The sequence below is a fragment of the Diadema antillarum genome, unplaced genomic scaffold, assembly GCF_040938485.1.
Source record: "Diadema antillarum isolate AM-2024a unplaced genomic scaffold, OU_Dant_1.0 scf00000005, whole genome shotgun sequence".
Lineage (NCBI taxonomy): Eukaryota > Metazoa > Echinodermata > Echinoidea > Diadematoida > Diadematidae > Diadema > Diadema antillarum.
The window spans coordinates 314,389-333,443 of record NW_027270894.1 but is presented as its reverse complement, the minus strand read 5'-3'; the positions used below and the strand labels follow the sequence as shown (position 1 = coordinate 333,443).

The 19,055-nt window shown below is 41.2% G+C and overlaps 1 protein-coding gene across 1 annotated transcript in view; it reads left to right on the top strand.

Moving 5' to 3' along the window:
- Nucleotides 1-18,740, top strand: part of LOC139712126 (uncharacterized) — a 150,655-nt gene extending 131,915 nt beyond the window's left edge. The window contains exons 7-12 of the mRNA XM_071623993.1: nucleotides 9,772-9,817; nucleotides 11,242-11,927; nucleotides 12,711-13,027; nucleotides 13,994-14,078; nucleotides 15,733-15,947; nucleotides 17,788-18,740. Coding sequence (XP_071480094.1) covers nucleotides 9,772-9,817; nucleotides 11,242-11,927; nucleotides 12,711-13,027; nucleotides 13,994-14,078; nucleotides 15,733-15,947; nucleotides 17,788-17,850 — 1,412 coding nt within the window. The 3' untranslated portion in view covers nucleotides 17,851-18,740. The remainder of the gene's footprint in view (nucleotides 1-9,771; nucleotides 9,818-11,241; nucleotides 11,928-12,710; nucleotides 13,028-13,993; nucleotides 14,079-15,732; nucleotides 15,948-17,787) is intronic.
- Nucleotides 18,741-19,055: the final 315 nt, after the last annotated feature.

Genomic DNA, 19,055 nt, shown 5'->3' with positions numbered 1-19,055 from the left:
CAGTATTGTAGTTTGTACACGATTAGTAATGTCTTCAACTTTTAATTGAGAATTCATTTATAGTTTGAGTTTCTCTTTTTGTCTTTGCATATTCAAAGAGTCTTGCAAAGCCATGATTGAGTTAAATTATGATTTTAAGGATATTACAACCATTCAAAGATTAAGGGAAACATTTGTGGTTTGTTTGCCAAATTGTGCATTGGCTAGAGTTGGCGCAGATTTGTGGACGCTAGTCACGAGTGAATGGAGATTACCTAATCCCCCTACTCCCTATGGTATTCCATGCTTTCTCCGTTGGACTGAAGCTCATGGCATGAGGAGGTTTGCTAATTTGACATGAGGAGGTCAAGTTTGGAGGGCCTAGCTGAATGCTGATGAAAAAGCTTGGCAAGGTAAAACCAGGGAGGTGCTAGAGAAGGAGAGACAACTCCTGCTCTCCTTTGAAGTCATGCGCGGCACCGCCGAGAAGTTATGCGCTTAACTACAGGTGGAAACCAGGTGCTTTGACAGAAGGGAGTATCAATAATCGGGACTAGTGCTCTCACATCAGGAAAGACTTGCCCCTACTGCATTTCACTCTCTCTCTCTTTCAATGTGATGGCAACAATGAATTTGTGTACCTTGAATTGGAGCAGAGAATCAAAATGAAGTGTAAAACTGACAATTTTAACAGCAAAAAGTTTTAAAGCACGTTGGAACACGCTTTAGCGGAGTACTATATTTGAACGATCAAAATATCCCAGATTAAAAGATAGAAAACGAACATGCGCAAACGTGGGCATTATAGAAAAATATTAGGTTTTTTAAAAGGGTCTATTTTCATTTCATTTTGATTTGCGCATTATGAAGAAACTAGAAATACATGTTTATAATATTGAATTCTTTCCTAAACTATTCTGAATCAATTCGAGTATTTCATTAAAAATTTTATGGTGAAATAAAGCTTGTAATTCAATGAAAGGTGAAATGCGTTCTTCGTCTCCAAACTTCGTCTTGCAACTAGAGTGGTGTCGAGCATGACTTAAAAGCGTAGTGGAATGCTAGACATCCCATTGTAACGCCTTCAACCCAAACATGTGTTTGCATGAATTACGAAGAGTTGCCACTCCATCTCTGAAACACATCCCTGTTAAAACTTAGTGTTCGGGTACATAAAGAGTTTAAGTATCACCTTTAAACATTCTGAATGTCTCGGATTGCTCCTGGGGTGTCTGAAAGGAAAGCAGAGACCCCCGTTGCTAGGCAACCAGAGATGACTGGGATTTCAGGGGTGTTGCTGAAGATCACATCTCATCGGGGACAGATGTTGGGGCAGGGCGGGAGGGGGGGGGGGGTAGGGGCTGGAAGACTGGTAAAGAGGGGAAGTGACAGATGGGAAGAGACCAATGAAGAAGAACGAATGAGAGATAAAAATGAATGTATATGCATTTATGTACAGGAGGTGTAGAGATGCATCTTCACGGCTTGATGCAGGTTGCAGAGGAGAAGGAAGAGGAGAGGAAGACTAGGGTGAGAATGAAAGAAAAGCAGATGGAAAAGAAGATGGGGAGGGGTAGAAGAAAGGAGAGGAAGAAGATGTAGGGAAGAATAAGGATGAGAAACACATAGAAGAAGGAAGGGATATGCTTGCTTGAAAAAAAGGGGAGGTTAATAAGGTAAATGATGGAAAGTCAGGAGGAGGAGCAAGCGATGAAGATGTATTAAACAAACTAGAAGATATATGAGAGGCATGAGTGCCCTGCAGCCATCATATTTTGATCAAATTCAAGAGTCGGGCTACCAATTAGTAACAGGAGGGACGAATTCCAACCCATACCCACCATTAGAACCATTAACTCCTCCCCCCTCCCCATTAAAATAGTGGGTCTCTCTTATCTTCATGGCAAGAAGAAAGGCCAGCCTGAAATTTAGACTAAGCCCTGAGGTGTTGAAGGGGTAAAGGATCTTGTGAGGAGGAGGAGGATGAGAGGTGTGCTGGATGTTGACAGGGCAGTCAGGGTGGTGGTGGTGGTGGTAGTGGTGTTGGTAGTAGGAGATGAAGAGGAGGAGAAGGTGGTGGTGGTGATGGTGATACCGGTGAGAGAGTGTTTAAGGAGCTGATGACAGGTTGGAAGATTGGTATGATGATGATTAATGTGTCAAGTTTGTTGATCTGAAGTGTAGTCTTGTGGTGCAGACCCTTTTAAAGGGGGTCTGTCTTTTTCGTTGAACTTGAAGTCATACTGTGGGATGGATACAGACAGTTGGTAAACAAACATTATGTAAAAATGTTCCAAGTCCTACCAGTCTTGAGACACTGTTAAGACATTTTCGAAAAGGTGACTGTAACCTTTACGTCAGCACTCTTGGAATTGCAGTTTCTTCGTCTGAACCAGCACGCAGGAAATTTTTTTTTGTGGTGGCTCTGGCTGTTTTTTTTTTCCTTTTCTGTAGAATTTTTAGATCAACTTTGTCCTCACAGATGGGTTTGATTGGTCTGTTGTTCATCTTTGCATGAGAAATCTAATAGAATCCCATTGCAAGCAACCAATTATTGATGATTTTTGTGTGTATTTTTTTTCATGGTTCATGTTTGCAGGGAAAATGTCATTTGTTTTTAGTTCCGAACCAATCTGAAAACATTATAAGGCTGGCATTATCTATGAATACAAGTGTGATCACACTTCAAGGGTTTCTCATAGATCTTTTCAGGAGCTGTTGCCGTGGGTTGATGGAGCATCAAAGGTTTAGCTTTAGAAGCGTTTTAGTTGGCATGGAAATAAGTTGCGATATATAGGGATTTACATCACGCAAGCTTTAGCATATGAAGTGAAGGGGTTTGCTTTACACCAATCTCCTGCAAAGAAAATCTTTTTATTTGTAGGAATATCGCAGAAGTGATGCAGGTCGCCTATAGCAACAGTTGCCATGACTGCGAGAATAGCCAGAGGATGTTATTGTTCAGTTTGTGAAGGCAATGGAAGGTCTGTCTGCTACTGGGAGGCAGTTTCCGTCCAACAAAGTGGCACTCTTTGAGAGTGATGCAGTTGTCATGGCAACCGTCGCCATCTCTGTGAGGACAAAGAGGATTTGAGTGGTTGCATGCAGTGGAAGGTTATGTCCATACGTCTTCCCTTCCCTCCCAACGTGGGTTGGTTTTTCTTCGAGACGTGATCAAATAAAGGTTGTGCAAGGTGACACATCAGTTAGTGCTAGAAGAGCGAAATATTATCAATATTTTTTCCCAGGGTCCTTTAATCCGTGTTTACCAGTTTCATCCATCAGTACAATAATCGTTCATTATTATGGCTTCTTTGCAGTTGTTGTTGTTGTTTTTTTCTGTTTAGTTCGCCAGCCACTTAACTTCTGCTAGAATACATGCATGCACTGAAGGATTACATTAACCTTGGTTGGGGGACAACAGAAATCTTGCTGGCATTTCAAACACAAATCTAAAAGCCAGGCAACTTCAGAAACTGAAAAATACGATCTCTGTCATAAAGAGGTATATATCGATGCCTAACCACGCACATGATGCAAAATATTCTATGGACATGGTAAATGTGAAGATTGTCAGTGAGCTGTTGGATAAGGAAGGAAATGCATTATAAGCTGTGTTTGCAGCATATGATTATATTGATGGTTCCTGGTTCCCTTGTCTGAGTGAAAAGTCTTGTAGTTGTAGTTTTCATATCCGAGAGATTGATATCTCTCTAAATCTGTTTCAGGTGTACACCAGCAAGTGGCCACAGAATTTAGTGTAAAAGCAATATCTAGGTTATTTTCCTTCAAGTTTGATAGTTGGAAATTAGTGTTGTCTCTTTGATTTCCTTTTCATAAACTGCAACAGTTTAGGGCATGGTTTAGAAATATAGATATTGTGATGATTTTATGAATATGTATCTTGTTATTACAATGTAGGGCTTACTTTTTAATTTGGGCAATATGCAGACAAGGAATAGATGATGACATATAATATAAGTACTGTAACACATTTGACAAGAAAAGCATGCAAGTCATGTTCCCCGGCCATTTTTGCAAGGTTGAAACTTGTGTCGTATTTGGACTGCAGATGCTGTAAAAGCATTCGCTTTTTTGTTGGTTTCTTTTCATGTTTTGTTGCTGCAACAACTTCTCATTTCCCCCTGCTGTGTTTAGAGAAAGTTTGAGAACATGAAATGTATGTTGATCTTTCATATCTTATAAATGATTTGATGAATATTGATTTTGAAATGGTTGAGATATCCCAAAATATAATGATCCTGATAAAAAAAGGGGGGGGGGTCCCACTTTTTATATGGACCACAACCAAAACTATACCATCCCTTTAAACATTGCAGAGAATTGCACTTTACAGGATGGATATGTGAGGCTTCTCTTACATGATCAAAGTATTCTTCAGACTTTGTTAACCCCATCATTCTTATGAGCAATGGCATCAGATGCTACAGCAAATAAGATTTTTGAGACAATAGGCTTCAATGGCTTAACAGCAAAGTATGAAGTACAATGCACTGACCACTCCTCCAGCAATGGCATGCAATGATTAGGCACAGGCATGAAATATTTTATTTCTTGGTCCCTGACCCCTACTCATCAAATTGTCATGGTATGTCGACTGATAAGAAGGAGATACACTGTAGTTAGCTATTCTGAGTGTACTCGTGATATGGTTTGACTTCTGCTCCCGATGAATATTTGGAATTGTCTCTGGTGGAAGCCATAGTGTTTCATTCAGTGCAGTGTACTGGGAGTCGGTCACAGGCAGATGATGATGGAGCAGCTGGAAGTCCTCTGTGATGAGAGGATGAGGGGGCGGGGACACGCCCCCCTCTGTGATGAGAGGATGGTGGGGGGGGGGGGGGGCGGACACGCCCCCTTGTGATGAGAGGATGGGGCAAGTAGAAGGATGATAGTAGAATGAAAAGACTGGTTAAACTAATGTAATCAAATTTCTTCATTTTTACTTCCCATCCCGTGGAACCAGCAGCGTGCTTGCTGCTTTGTGCATCTTTTTTTTTTTCTTGATGAAATACATACCGATACCACAGACTCCACAGTTTGTGTGTAATGTATTAGGTGTTGCAATGTTAGGCATGCTATGTGGCAGACTATGTGGTTGTTAAAGATTGACATTTTCCAAGGAATGCATAAAGTTTCAGTATGTTAAGAAAACTGGTTGATTGGGGAGATGTGGAGAGAAATTCTATAGGATTTGTATTTTCTGGATTAATCCCATGGACTATAATACTTCAGCAAATCTTCCTTTTACCCTCGATGTGCCGAGTGTGTACTACAATGTTGTGGGATTTTCAGTGCCAATCAGCACTCAAAGCGCACTAAAGGGTTTTTTACACTTGTAAAATTTTGCTTAGCCCCGGACCAACGGTGGGGCTAAGGGGGGGCCTTAGCCCCACCGTTGGTACGGGACTATCCTTAGCCCACTTTCTGTTTACACTCATTTTTGCCAAAGTGGGCTAGCCCCACCGATAGTACGGTACTATCTGGCCCTGCAAAATAGCAGGGGTTAGCACCGCAATTGCGGTGCCAACGAAGTGAGTGTAAACAGAACGAAAAAATAATCCTGGGCTAAGCGACGGAGACGAAGTCCGACCCTCACTGGCCAATCAGAAACGAGGTCATCAAGTGCTGCCGGTGCGTGGGTGTACGTGTACAGTACACAGCGTAATTATGAATATTCATGTGGTTTGGAAAGTCCGGGGCTAAGAAATACGAGTGTAAAAAGGTCAGTTTTCTCCTTAGCCCCGGACAAGAGATAGTACGGGACTAATTGGCGAGTGTAAAAAGCTGAAAAAATTGGTACGGGACTAACGATAGTCCTGGGTCAGAGAAAGTCCGGGGTTAAGAAACACAAGTGTAAAAAGCCCTTAAGGGTTAATTTCCATGCTCACCCAAATTTTGTGGGAAGAAAAGAAACATTTCTTGCGTCAAATAACTCTGGGAGTTGCAGTGACTCAGAGCTATGGCGTCTTTTGTTTATATGGACGAGAGTTTTATAGGTCCTTCTCCGCAACAACCCGAGTGATTTTATATTCATCCTGTGTGGTACTAACATAAAATAGTTTTTCCTGTAATCCATGTTATACTGGTGCACACCTGCTCCTGAAATGTTCATGAATGCAGGTAAAGCCTTTCTGTCTGCAAAGTAGCATTTTCCCCCACACGGCGAGCATCCATTATCATTATAGGGTGTTGGCTCTCCCTCTCCCCCTCTCTCTCTTTCTCTCTGTGCATCTATCTCATTTGCATAGAATACTGGTGCCATTTGCATATTATGTAAGATCTTCGATTCCAGAGCAGGCTGAGCCGCGGCTGCCAGATGCACAACAGAACTCTCAGCACAGATTAGAATTACACACTAATGTGTACTACACCAGAAATCCCTTCGTTAACATTTTCCATTTGTGTCTTTAACCCATTGATTATGAGCTGGTTTTGCTACAATGCATGTTTCCCATAGACACCTGCCCGAGTTTAACAAGTGAACTCGGGGACTCTGTCTTCAACGGGTTAGTGTGCAAAAATGTCTGGAGGTGATATCTCTGAGGGGCGACGATTATGTAGTGTCATTGAGATGTGGGGGGGGGGGGGGATCAATGGGTGACAATTTGCGTCAGACAGACAGACAGAGAGGAAAAGAAGAACAGAGAAATTTCCATGGAAACTGAGCAATGTGGTTTTATGGCATGCAAAAATTGAGTGTCGGTGATCAATGCATTGAGGCAATGCTGTCTTAAATTGATTTGCTGTTTTCAAATAATTCTCAGTGAATGTCTGTATAGGAAACATGAATGTGATGTAGGGAGAGTTAAAAGGTTACAAGAAAGATATATCTCACTTTCATAATATTTAGGCAATGAGGTAGACAATGGTAAATGAAGAGAGGGAGAGAGAGAGAGAGAGATAGAGAGAATCAGAGAGAGAGGGAGAGAGAAAAAGCAGAAATGTCCAATGATGCAAGGCAGTAATATGAGATGTTTGGTGTATATTGCAACAATGCTGTGTAAAATTAAAGTGCCTTTATCAGATAATTTATAGTGATTGTTTGTATGACAGTGATATATCTTTGGAAACCATAATAACATTTCAAATATAAAATAGATTTGAATATACAATATCTAGAGAAAAAAATAGGTACTGGTAGATTAGGAATTATTTAGTTTTACAGGACAAGGACAGAATTTCTCATATAGTATAATTTTATTTTATTATTTATTTATTTATTTTTTGTCAGGAGAGCTTCATTTTTGTTTTCATCGGTGATGAGTGTAATTCTAATTGAGGGCTCAGCTGTAAGGTAACCCTGAGTGATTTCATAGCTAGGCTTGGTTGAAAAGGTGACTGGGTGTGTGTCATCAGAGGGAAGGTGGCCTTGCTTTTTTCTTTCTTTTTTTTGAAAGTCAAATCTGTCTGCGCCCTCGTTTCCTTCATTCATGGCTGTTTGTGTGAATATATTATATAAGAACATTAAATACCTGATGACCAGGACCAGACATTGTGACAATCAAGTTACAGATAATTATTCAAAGGAAATTACAGACTCAAAATGAAATTCTCTTGCAGTCGATTTTCATCAGTGGCAGCTTCATTTAATTTTGTAAGGTGATGAGTGTAATTCTAAATGAGGGCTCAGCTGTGGAGTAGCCCTGAATTGATTCTATCGGTGGATAGGTGGAAAAAGTGACTGGGCGTGTGTCATCAGTTCCACGAATGGCCTTGCATTTTTTTTTCTTCTTCTTCTTGTAGTGACATCCTCTATCTGCTCCCTTCCTCCCTCTCATTCTCTCTTATGTCTACTTTTTTATCTCTGTACACATTTTTCTGTCTCTCACCTCTCATCCCCTCCATCTCTCTCTCTCCCTCTTTCTCCCCATCACTACTACTCTCTCTATCAATCTCGTACTCGTACAAGTAGTCGTCCCATCTATAGGCTTTTGCCAAGGCCCTCTCGCTGTATGGTGGTGAGCGAATGGGGGTTGAGTGAAGCAAGCTCTGCTGAGTTGGGAAGTGGCAAGGGCCTTTTGAGATGTGATTTGTATTATGCTCGCCCTTTGAATTACCAACTTTTGCTCCTTGAATTGGGGAGCAAAAATCGACCAATCTGCGTATTTGGATATGGCGAATGCATGCCGCAGACCTCAACTGGTGGTCAGTGATTCATGCGAACAGGCCGGACAGCACTAACGTGGAGAATATGGGTAGCGTGCCATTCCATTGGTCGACCAGAACCCGTTAATATGACTATTCAGTAAGCTTCACGTGTCATTAATGATAATGTGTGAAGCAGGTCTCAAAAGGCCCTCGCCCTGTTGTGCTCAGCCGGACTCACTTCGCTCACCCGTTATATAGCATCATACAGCGAGAGGGCCTTGACAAAAGGCTATCCCATCTATTGCTTCACATTAGTCCACCATCCTCCACCTCTCCTCTCTCTTTCTTCTCCCTACCCCCCCCCCCCCCCCCCCCCCCCTCCTCCTCTCTCTCTGTCCAAGGACCCAGTCTGACTCATACTGGCTATTTTTGGGTCATGTGATCACCGCAAATGTGACAAATGATGTTCGGGGGCTCACGGTGATTCCTCTTCCCTCACCGCTGGGGCCACCTTCGATGCGCATGCATGCTGCACTTTGCATGAGAATGATAACCCCCACCGGAACCCCCATTATGACCACGCATTTGCCGCCATAGATGAAGGCATCATTGCGTATTGATTGGGAGATACAAATTTTAACCTTCTGATGTGTGTGATGACGTGTTGCTTACACCCCTGCTGTGCCATTTTAATCAATGTTTCATTACTGTTGTTGTTTCATTTCTGATTGTTCTACTGTTATTATGAGGAAAATGAATTATAACACCGTGAAGGAAGAACAAGATGTGATAGATGTTACTTTGGAGAAGTGTCCAGGGAAATTAATGTTGATCTTCCTATGTCACCATGTCTTAAATGAGAACTAGTAATGAGCTGCTGAGGTACAACTATGTATCATATTCCGTTCTTATAGACTATAACCATTTGAGAATTGCTTCACTGTGGTGTCACATGTCATATATACACTGTTTCTTCTTCTCAATGGGTGAAAGTTAATCACAAAAAGAGGACTATAATCTGACTGATATAAAAGTGCTGACAGAACTTCCTTCAAGGCTGTCCTTCCTGTCATCTTTTCCAACACTCAGGAAGAAAAAAAAAATGTGATTTTTATTGTACAGTTGAACCTCTCTTATCCGGCCTCCCTTTATCCGGATCTCTCTATTATCCGGATGCAATCTCGTCGTGATTTTTTTTAAAAATAATTACGGGAGGAAAGGGGGATTCCCAACTTGAGAACTCCTACACAAACACACATGAATTACATATACTTGATACATTTCTTAATAGTTATGTAGGTAAATCATCCCAGGAATTTATAAAAGAAAATGATTTCATTCTTGCAAACACGAACCTCTATTTTGGGGTCTGTTACTGAGTGTAACAATGAAAAGGTTGCAGTATACACATTACTACATGTGGTACTACAATGGGCTACTGTACATGTGTATGTATATTATGTACATGTATAAAGCATTGAGTCTCCCGTATCCGGCCAAATCCCTTATCCGGATGAGCCCCGGTCCCGACTTGTCCGGATACGAGAGGTTCAACTGTACTGCCTTCTTTTACAAGACTCAGGAAGAAAACAAAAATGTTATTTTTATTGTATTTTCAATTTTCCAAAGCCAGTTTAAAATGATCATCCCTCTTTACGCTTGTTTTGTTCTCTTCTACAGACCTTGACGATATCACAACCACAGACTCAATAAACATAGACAGAGGGTAAGTGGAATGCTTGAGTACACTGAGTAAACCTAATGGCTCGGTCACAAATGCCATTAACCCGTTGAGGATGGTTTGATTTTGCTACAACACGCATTTCCCACAGACACCTGCCCAAGTATACTCGGGACTCGTTCTCAACGGGTTAAGGACTGCCACGAACACCGTACGAACGACTTTTAGACAATTTCGTAAGATCTTCTTACCAAGACCGTACCAAACCAACGTTCATAGACCGTTTGTAGACCGTTCGTAAGTTCGTAGCCTGGTCGATGGTCTTGTCCAAGATATTTTTTTTTACTTTGTACGAAACCCTCTCTTCGTAAGGCGGCTGTACGAACTCCAGAATTCGTATGAACAGTGACATTCGTATGAACGCATCGTTTGTTCGAACCTTTGTGACCATAGCTTAACTTTGACACTGCTCTTACCCTACTTGGGTTTGATTCACATGTTAAGCCATTGTCAGAAGACAGACTCGCAGAGTAACTTTGGCATTGTAGTTAACGCGTTGAGGATGAGTCCCGAGAATACCCGGGCAGGTGTCCATGGGAAATATGTGTTGTAGCAAAATCAGTCCGTCCTCAAAGGGTTAAGATTAGTTTGGATGCTTGTGATACACAGAAATTAACCGGTAAGCTTTATTTCTAGGCGTGATTATGATGACTGAGTGTTGGGAGACCTGCCCTGCACATTATCAGAGAATACGGTGGAACCTTGTTGGATATTAAGAACAAATTGTGTTATCTGTCACCCTGATACAGTGATAGACCTGATATTACAAGGTAATTGTCATGGTTTTTAAGTCCTCGTTATTGCGAGGTTTCTCTCTATCTCTGTTCAATTCTCCCACTCGTGTGCTAATTTTTTTACCTTTAATTCTTGGGATATAAAATTCCGGTTATGAACACGAGATGTGTAAATGTACGCTTTTGTGCGCATTGAACGCTGAAGTACTAGTATTCACAGAACATATCAAATTCTGTCTGATAATCTGTCAAATAATAGAGTTATTCTCTAATCTGACTGTAACTTTACATTTGATGTATGGGATTCTTCTCCGAAGCGGCCAAGAGCTGGGCCGATGATGCAAAATTATGGAAAATATCCATTGATGAAGGATGTGACGTGGGTAGACTGCAAAACTGGAAGTGTACTTCTCAAGAGCAATCTATCAGATATTGATATCGCAAGGTGATATCGCTTGATATCGGCTATATATGCGATTGGGAGAATTCAAAGTGATGTTAGATTCAGAGGGATCCTTGTCATTGCATTCTAGGTTTCTCTCTATCTCTTTTCAATTCAAAGTGATAAGTCATTTAAAAGGATCTTTGTCATTTCATTGTAGGTTTCTCTCTAGGTATCTCTTTTCAATTCAAAGCGATAAGTCATTTAAAAGGATCTTTGTCATTTCATTGTAGGATGGAAGGAAATCACTTGGAGGAATCAGCCACACTCATCGAGGCTCCGGTCTCCCCATCTCAAAACCAGTCAGAAGAGAGTGCCCCGCCCAGTGTCATCCGCTCCTCAGACCAGCCGGAGGAGGCCATGCAGATGGAAGGGGGCTCCAGCTCTGTCAAGTCCCGCTTCGAGAAGGGTGAGGTCTCCAACGTCACCCCCGAAAATGAGAGGGGGGTCTCGGAAAGCACGCCTGTCAGACGGGAGGACGTGGTGCGGTCGAGCGAGTCTGCATCTGAGGTGAAAGTCTCAGCGGACGGCATTGGCAAATTCAAGAACATGTTCGAGAAGGGCGGGGTCACAAATCTTGAGACGCAGGCGAAGAAGGACCCGGTGAATGTGGGATCGCTGAGCGACTTTGAGAGCACCAACCAGGGCAGTCACGTCGCCGAGAGCACGCCAGTGGTGCGGCCGGACGTCGTTCGGAGCAGCGACAACTTCGAGGACCCCGGCATCAAGAAGGGCTTCTCCAAGTCGCTGAAGAGCCGCTTCGAGACGGAGAGGATATCGAACATTGAGGAGAAGCCGCGGGAGAAGATCGAGATCGCATCGCCTGAGGAGAGGAGGGTGTACCAGCCACCAGAACGGACCGCCAGCCCCGACGTGGTCAACGCACAGAGTCAGCCCGAGGACCCAGGCATCAAATCAGGTAGGAATGATATCTAAAGATGAGTTACATTTAATGACCTGCCTCAGTGAAAATTGTATCGTTGCCTATTTTCAAATATTGATTTTGCTCAGATTACGTTTTGCCCGCTTTCCTTCACCCACTGAGACTGTTCTGCTCTTGTGTTTAATCTTCAATACATATATCATGTTCTACTTTCTTGTCCTTTTTTTGAATGTTTCTAATACTCCAAATCCACGTAATTCATCACAAATGTCAAGAATTTGTTAATGACGTGATATCTTACAGTGCCTAAGAGTTAGAGTTGTGTCAAGTGGCATTTTTTATACCATTATCAATGTAAATTGAGTACAATGAATAGAATAAGAATATATTGGGAGAATTTTCTTGACAATACAACAGGAAATTAACAAATTTGTGAGATTTCTAAGTTTCAAATTTGTCCATCGAATGGTGGTGCTTGTTGTTACCACTCATGCAAACTTTAATAAACTTTGATACTAAATGGGTGATGTTGTCACTGTACAAAATTCCCATTGGTTGAAGTACGAGAACATTTCAAATTATTTTTTGTTACGAAGTGCCCAAAATTTATGGAGGAATGTCTACTTGGTTCTGAGTCTGAAAGTGTGCAATATTCACTTATTTATGAATGAAAAAATATTGGAATGTACAAAGCCAAGTATGGAATGGGTTAATTGCTCTTTGGATTTACTCTGATGTGGAGATACACTGTATGGTAATGTTTGCTGCCTTATGATATTCAAATTGACACACCTTTTCTTCCGCCCCTTTAATCAAAAGGTCAAGCGAGGTCACTGAGGAGTCTCTTTGAGAAGGGGAACGTCAGCAATGTTGAAGAGCGGCCCCGCCCGGTCCTAGAAAGGACACCACGCTCTTTGGAGGAGTTCAGCATGAAGGACGAGGGGGCGGAAAGCACCCCCATCCAGAAGGCGGATGTGGTCAGCTCGTCCAGCCGCGTGGACGAGCCGATGAGGTCGGCGGAGAGCACACGGTCGCTGAAGAACCGCTGGGAGACTGGCCAGGTGGAGCGCGTCCCCGAGCAGCCGAAGCCGGCACTGGAGAGAACGCCGGGATCCCTAGACAACTACAGCATGACTGTGAGTTTTTGGACTTTATCATCGATGGGGTGACAAGACCTTGTATCTCAAATATTTATGAAAGTCACTTTTTTCAATTAATCGTGAGGTTACCAGTTAAAGTGATGTCCTGTCCAAATCCCAAGTTGTCTTACCCCCAAAACAAACTTAGTCACCACAGCATGTCAAAGAAAAGGTGATCCAATTTATATAGTGCTTTATTAATAGCCTGCCATGTCTTTTTTGCTCTCATGAACACTGACATTTTGTAGATAAGAGGTTTTGTCGCCCCAACAACGTTATGCTGTCCTCATCCCAACATGCACCTTTGTGTCTTTCTCAGATTTTGTTAATCTTGTTCTTAGTATTTGATTAATTCATGTGAGATGTTGTGGTTCTATACATGTACTTTGCTTGCCACTGATCCTTGGATTTAGACACAGATTTTGAGTGTCTCTGTTAGACTGCAACCTACTTGTAGAAGTTTAGTTGCCATGGTAACATAATGCAGCGTAATACAGAATGTTCCAATGTGTGGAACAAAATGCATGCACACTATGACAATAACATCACATATCTTTGACAATGATGCACATCAATGTATCATAAAAATATAAGAATATGGATTAAAGTTTTGAGTTGCACATCTTTGAGGATGTGATAAAGGGCACTTGATGAAACTGAGGGGTTAAAGGTCAAAATTATTCTCTCTGTCCAGATTCTATTCCTACCGATATTTGGAATATATGGAAAACTATTTCTGGTATCTGGATATACATTGAATCCTCATTCCTGTACTCTTAGATACAAAGTTGCCACGATTTCCCACATTACACAGAAGGATGATAAGTACAATGTATCAAGATTTTATAAATTCAAACTTTGTCCTAATAATGTGAAAACTGAAAAAAAAAAAATATGTATGCAAACATTTATTTAGTTTTGAGACTTACGGTTTCCATTACACTCATTTCTCTTTCCCCCAAGATGGTTGTGTCTGAAAACCAGCCGGTCGACCGCTCAGACATCGTCAAATCGTCAGCCATAGGAGACGATTATCTAGCATCAAAAGGTATGTTCACATTACCTCTAACATCCAGACATGTAGCAATGGTTTCTGACTGTATCCCAGCATCCGAAGACTGTATATTTCTGTGACTTGCTACTTTCTCTCCGTATTACAGTTTTACATTTTCATTGTTAGGTTTCATTCTGAAGGTTTTTTATTGTTTTTAATTTCCCAACCCTTTGTGTTTGTGCACATGTGATTGTTGGTTTTGGTTGCAATTTACAAAAATCTTTTCATCTCTAGGATTCTATGTGATTCCTAAATTGGCAACACAGTTTTAGAAGGCCAGATTTTTGTGTTTCTTCATCAAATTGGCAATGTTTGGTAAATCTCTTTCTTACTTTGTACAGACTTAATGAATTGAACCCATTCCATCTTAACCTGTTGAGGACGGACTGATTTTGCTACAACACGCATTTGCCATAGACACCTGCCCGAGTATACTCGGGGCTCGTCCTCAACGGGTTAATCTTATCTTACTCAACAATAACTTGGGACAGCAATGTCATCCGAAAGATAATAAATATGGAAGAATGATATGAAGATACATGTGACCGCCCTTCTCAAAACCCACAAAAAGTCACAGATTAGGATTCTCTGCAATGGAGCAATATACTGTAAAACATGATATATTCGCGGCATGAAATTTTCGCGAATTGGAGCCGACAGCCTTTTTCATGGCATGAAATTTTCGTGAATTGCTACTGGCGTTCAATGCATGTAGTGTAGACAAAAGCTTCCGCGTGCATTTTAATTTCGCGAATTTTGGCGCTCGCGAAATTCGCGAAATTGAAGTGCACGCGAAAATTCCTCGTTTTACAGTAGTTATTTGGCTTGACTGACTCAAATTTTTAAAACTTGAATGTCTTACCTGGGAGAGTAATCTTGTCTTTACCTACATTGCACTGCTAAAGTCTCGGCAGCTTTAAATGAAACCAAATTTAAATATTCAATTTTTTTTTTTTTTGTCGGGATCACTTCTTTTTTTAAGAGAAAGAGAGAGAGAGCTGCTGCTTCACAGGGAAATACAACATGTCTTCATTAACCCATTGAGGATGGTTTGAATTTGCTACAACACACATTTCCCATAGACGCTTGCCCGAGTATACTCGGGACTAGTCCTCAATGGGTTAATACTCTTGCACCTCTGCCTGAGTGACCGCAATCTTTAAATCCTCTTTTTTCTCCTTTGTTTGGAAACTGCACCTCCTACATATTGTAACTCTCTCATATTTCAATCACTTTTTAAATGGGTTGAGATGGTCCTATATTAACAAGTTACATATCATTTTACAGCTTAGAGCTTACTCTTTTATACTATCCGCAGGGGCAGATCCAGGAATTCTGTAAAAGGGGGGGGGGGGGGGGGGTGCTTGACTAATATTTCTGGTGCCACTTCTGGGTTTTCATTTCATTTCTTTCTTTTTATTTCTTTTGTTTTGAAGGAAAAATAAAGGGGGGGGGTGTGCGCTGGTTGCGCCCCCTCTGGATCCGCCACTGTATCCGGGTATGTAAAAAAGTGGAATTTGATATGACCTCATTTGTGAGTTTTGAGCTGGGCAGTTACATATGACAATAATATCACATGGAGCAAGGTATGTTTCAAGTAGAGGTCTAAAAAGCGTGCAACATTTTTTGTCGTTTAAATCTGAAACAGGTAGTGCTGGCTCCCTGAAGGCCAAGTGGGAGTCGGGAGAGGTTCACAACCTGGACTCCAGCCCCAAGAAGACGGAGAGCGCCCCCAAGAAGCTCTCCGATCTCTACCACGAGGAGGAGCACACGAATGGGATCCTAGACCAGGAAAATGAAGTCCTGGAGCAGGAGAACGGACTACAGGATGAAGGGGATGAGGAGGAGGAGGAGGAGGCTGGGGTTAGTCTTTGCTCCTCAGACCCTATTGACTCTTTGATGTTCAGACCCTGCTACTCCTTTGTAGTGCATGAATTCTGCCTGTTACATTGTATATGAATGTAAACATTTTTGTCGCTAGTTTTTGGGTCTGTATGCTGGCTGTACTCTACCAGCAAAAAATGGGGTGATCTTTTATGCACCCATGTGCAATCAATGAGGTCAAGTGGGTCACATTTTTAATGTTTTTGTGTGCATTTCCGGTAATGCGGAGTTACTGTGCAAACAGGCATGCTCAGGACATCATGCAGTAATCTCATCTACCTCCCCCCCCCCCCTTTTTTTTTATCATGACTGAAACATTGCCACTTCACAGGAGCTTACAGCTTGATTCCTTTTACCAACACATGGCAATTGCGGAGAAAATCTACAAAACTTGGTTATTTTTTAAATGGGAAAATGTTTCTGAAGGGTACGGGCAAGGAGTGTATTTTTAGATGCTGCTCTTTCATACAGCACATTACATTCAAAACATAGTTCACAGAAGGGCTCAAAATTGATCTTCCGTCATTTGGAATTTCCTTGCAATTCACTGACATGGTCTACCAAGAAACTTTACACCTGGCAGGTGCAATTTACCAGGATGAGTTGTTTTGGACTAGTTTTAGATCAAAAGTGTAGAATGATTTCGATCATAATACACAACTTTTATTCCAGAAGAGCCCTCCCCTTTCAGCCATGTGGGAAGATAGAATGTTGCGTGAAGATCGGTTGTGCCCTTGCATTTGTGACCCTGCACCTCAAAACAAACAAAAAGTCGCCAGACATGAATTTTTAGTTAAGACCATATTCTGAAAGAGCAGACTTTAAGCTTTAAAATGATGTATAACTCAAATCAAATGGACTCTCCTAACCTATCTAAATATTGGAAAGAAAGCACAAACTCAGGAAAAGTGTGAACTGAGAAAAGAGGCTCTGAAGTACAGTGTCTATTCAAGCGCTTAATCTTTACCAAACCGTGCTGGCTGTGCGATGAATGGGACAAAAAACAGGAAGTAAACCACAAGAGTAACAACAATGAAGGGATTATCAGATTAAACTGAAATTAAGCGTGCCTCATTAACACATTCTGTCCATAGTCAATACCAACTTTCAAAGCAGTAGCACTATCCTTTCAAAAGTTATTAGAGTCGAAAGTGAAGAGTGTGGACAAGGTTTGTCAGAAATGAAAAAGGGATTCCAAAGACACACCTAATCACACTATTCTACCAAAAATGTCGAGATAAACTGCTAAAAAAACACACTTTCCTGCCCGTTTTATGACACCAAATTTTAGCATAATGTAAAAGAAGACCCGCTCTTTCAGAAAATATGAAAAAGTCAAGTTCTGTTTGGTTGACCCATTTCACTTATTTTCAGTCCTCACGCAAAATCAGTGTGTGCGACTTTATGTTCGTTTTGAGGTGCACAGTCACATTTGTATTGTCCATCAAGCTACATGCGATTCACTCTAGCGCAGAAAATTGATGGATATTTTTGTCGCCTGATATGTTGATTATTGATAAACGATTATGAAAAATTATATAGTATCCACCATTAAGTAAGTTTGAGGACTTCCGGTGAACCTTCTTGATTAATATTTCGCATTTTTGTGTTCACCAAGCCAAAATCATGTTATTAAAACATTATTTCACACATTTTTTATGCGTATGTTTACATTTTAAAGCGATGATTGACAGTTCTGTAGGCATATAGATGAGAACTATGTTTTGGCTGTAAGTTTTGATATGTAACCTGTTTGTGTCTTTCTCTTTTTTATGAAGCCTTCTCTTATTTTTATTTTTTATTTTTTGTAATCTTGCAGGATGCCTCGTGGGAGATCAAAGCTGCGAGGGCAGCAGCCATGGCGGAGAGTGAAGACGAGTGACCAATCAGAATAAAGGAATCATTCGAATTGTCCAATCAGCACGTTGAGAGCTCAGCATAATGTATTAATGTAACTTTTTTTATGCAGAACAAAAACAAAAAAAGTTTATGAACAGTGCTACACTTTGTGTATATTTCATATTGATATTTTTGTGATGGAAAATGTTTATCATTATTAGGATCACTCACCTGCATACCCGTTGTAGATACCCCTCGTAGAAAATCAATGTCAAAATGAAATTTTGGCAATAAAAAATTTGCGCCTAACTGTAGATGACCTCAGAGTCGACTTGCATTAATGGTCTTTCACGATGACAGTTAAAGGAGGTACGATGTAATTTTGTAAAGTTTTGTACACCTTATCAAGTTCGATAATGTGGTTTACTTGTACATTGTATGATGTTCTGCAGTCAGTAACAAACAAAAGAAAATTCATGTTAGCATGTGGTCTTCCGTTTGATATTACCCCAAAGGCGAACATTTTGAGTCCAATTGAACAAATTTGTGTCTAGCATAGGAAGGCGTGATATCTTCTCCTCAAGGTTTCATTTTCTTTGTGCATTCACCATCAATATAAGAACCAGTGTAATGTTCAGCTGTGAATTCAGATTCGTAACGTGAGTAGATGATGCGGTGCAGGCGACTCCTGTCATAATGTAGTCTTCGGGACCAGCAGTTTTCTTTCGTCGTATCGAACTATCCTATAACCGAGGGGAATTTTGTTCCATAGAATAGGATGATGATTTTAGGACCTGATTTTTTGCTCACTTGTTTACCAAAATTTTAGTGTAAGATTTTACATTGTAAGGGGAGCACTCGTTCTGTAGATGATGAATCCATTCTGCCACTACCTATGTCAGCCAACACTCAAAAGTAGTGTGGGAATGAGGCAATCAGGGGGGCGTTTCATCAACGAGTTCGTCGGAGTTTTCACCGACGAATTTGCTATCAGCCAATCAGACGCAAGGATTTATACTGACAACTGTCAAAAGCTAATGAAATCCTTGGTCTGATTGGCTGATAGCAAATTCGTCGGTGAAAACTCCGACGAACTCGTTGATGAAACGCCCCCCAGATGGTGATTGATGGAGCAATTTCTCAACCAACAATCCACAACGAAACATCTGCCGGGAGTCACGCCTCTTTTTTGGTGCAGATCTCATGTCTTTTTGTGACAGGGATGCCTCTCAATCTTGCTTAGTCAAA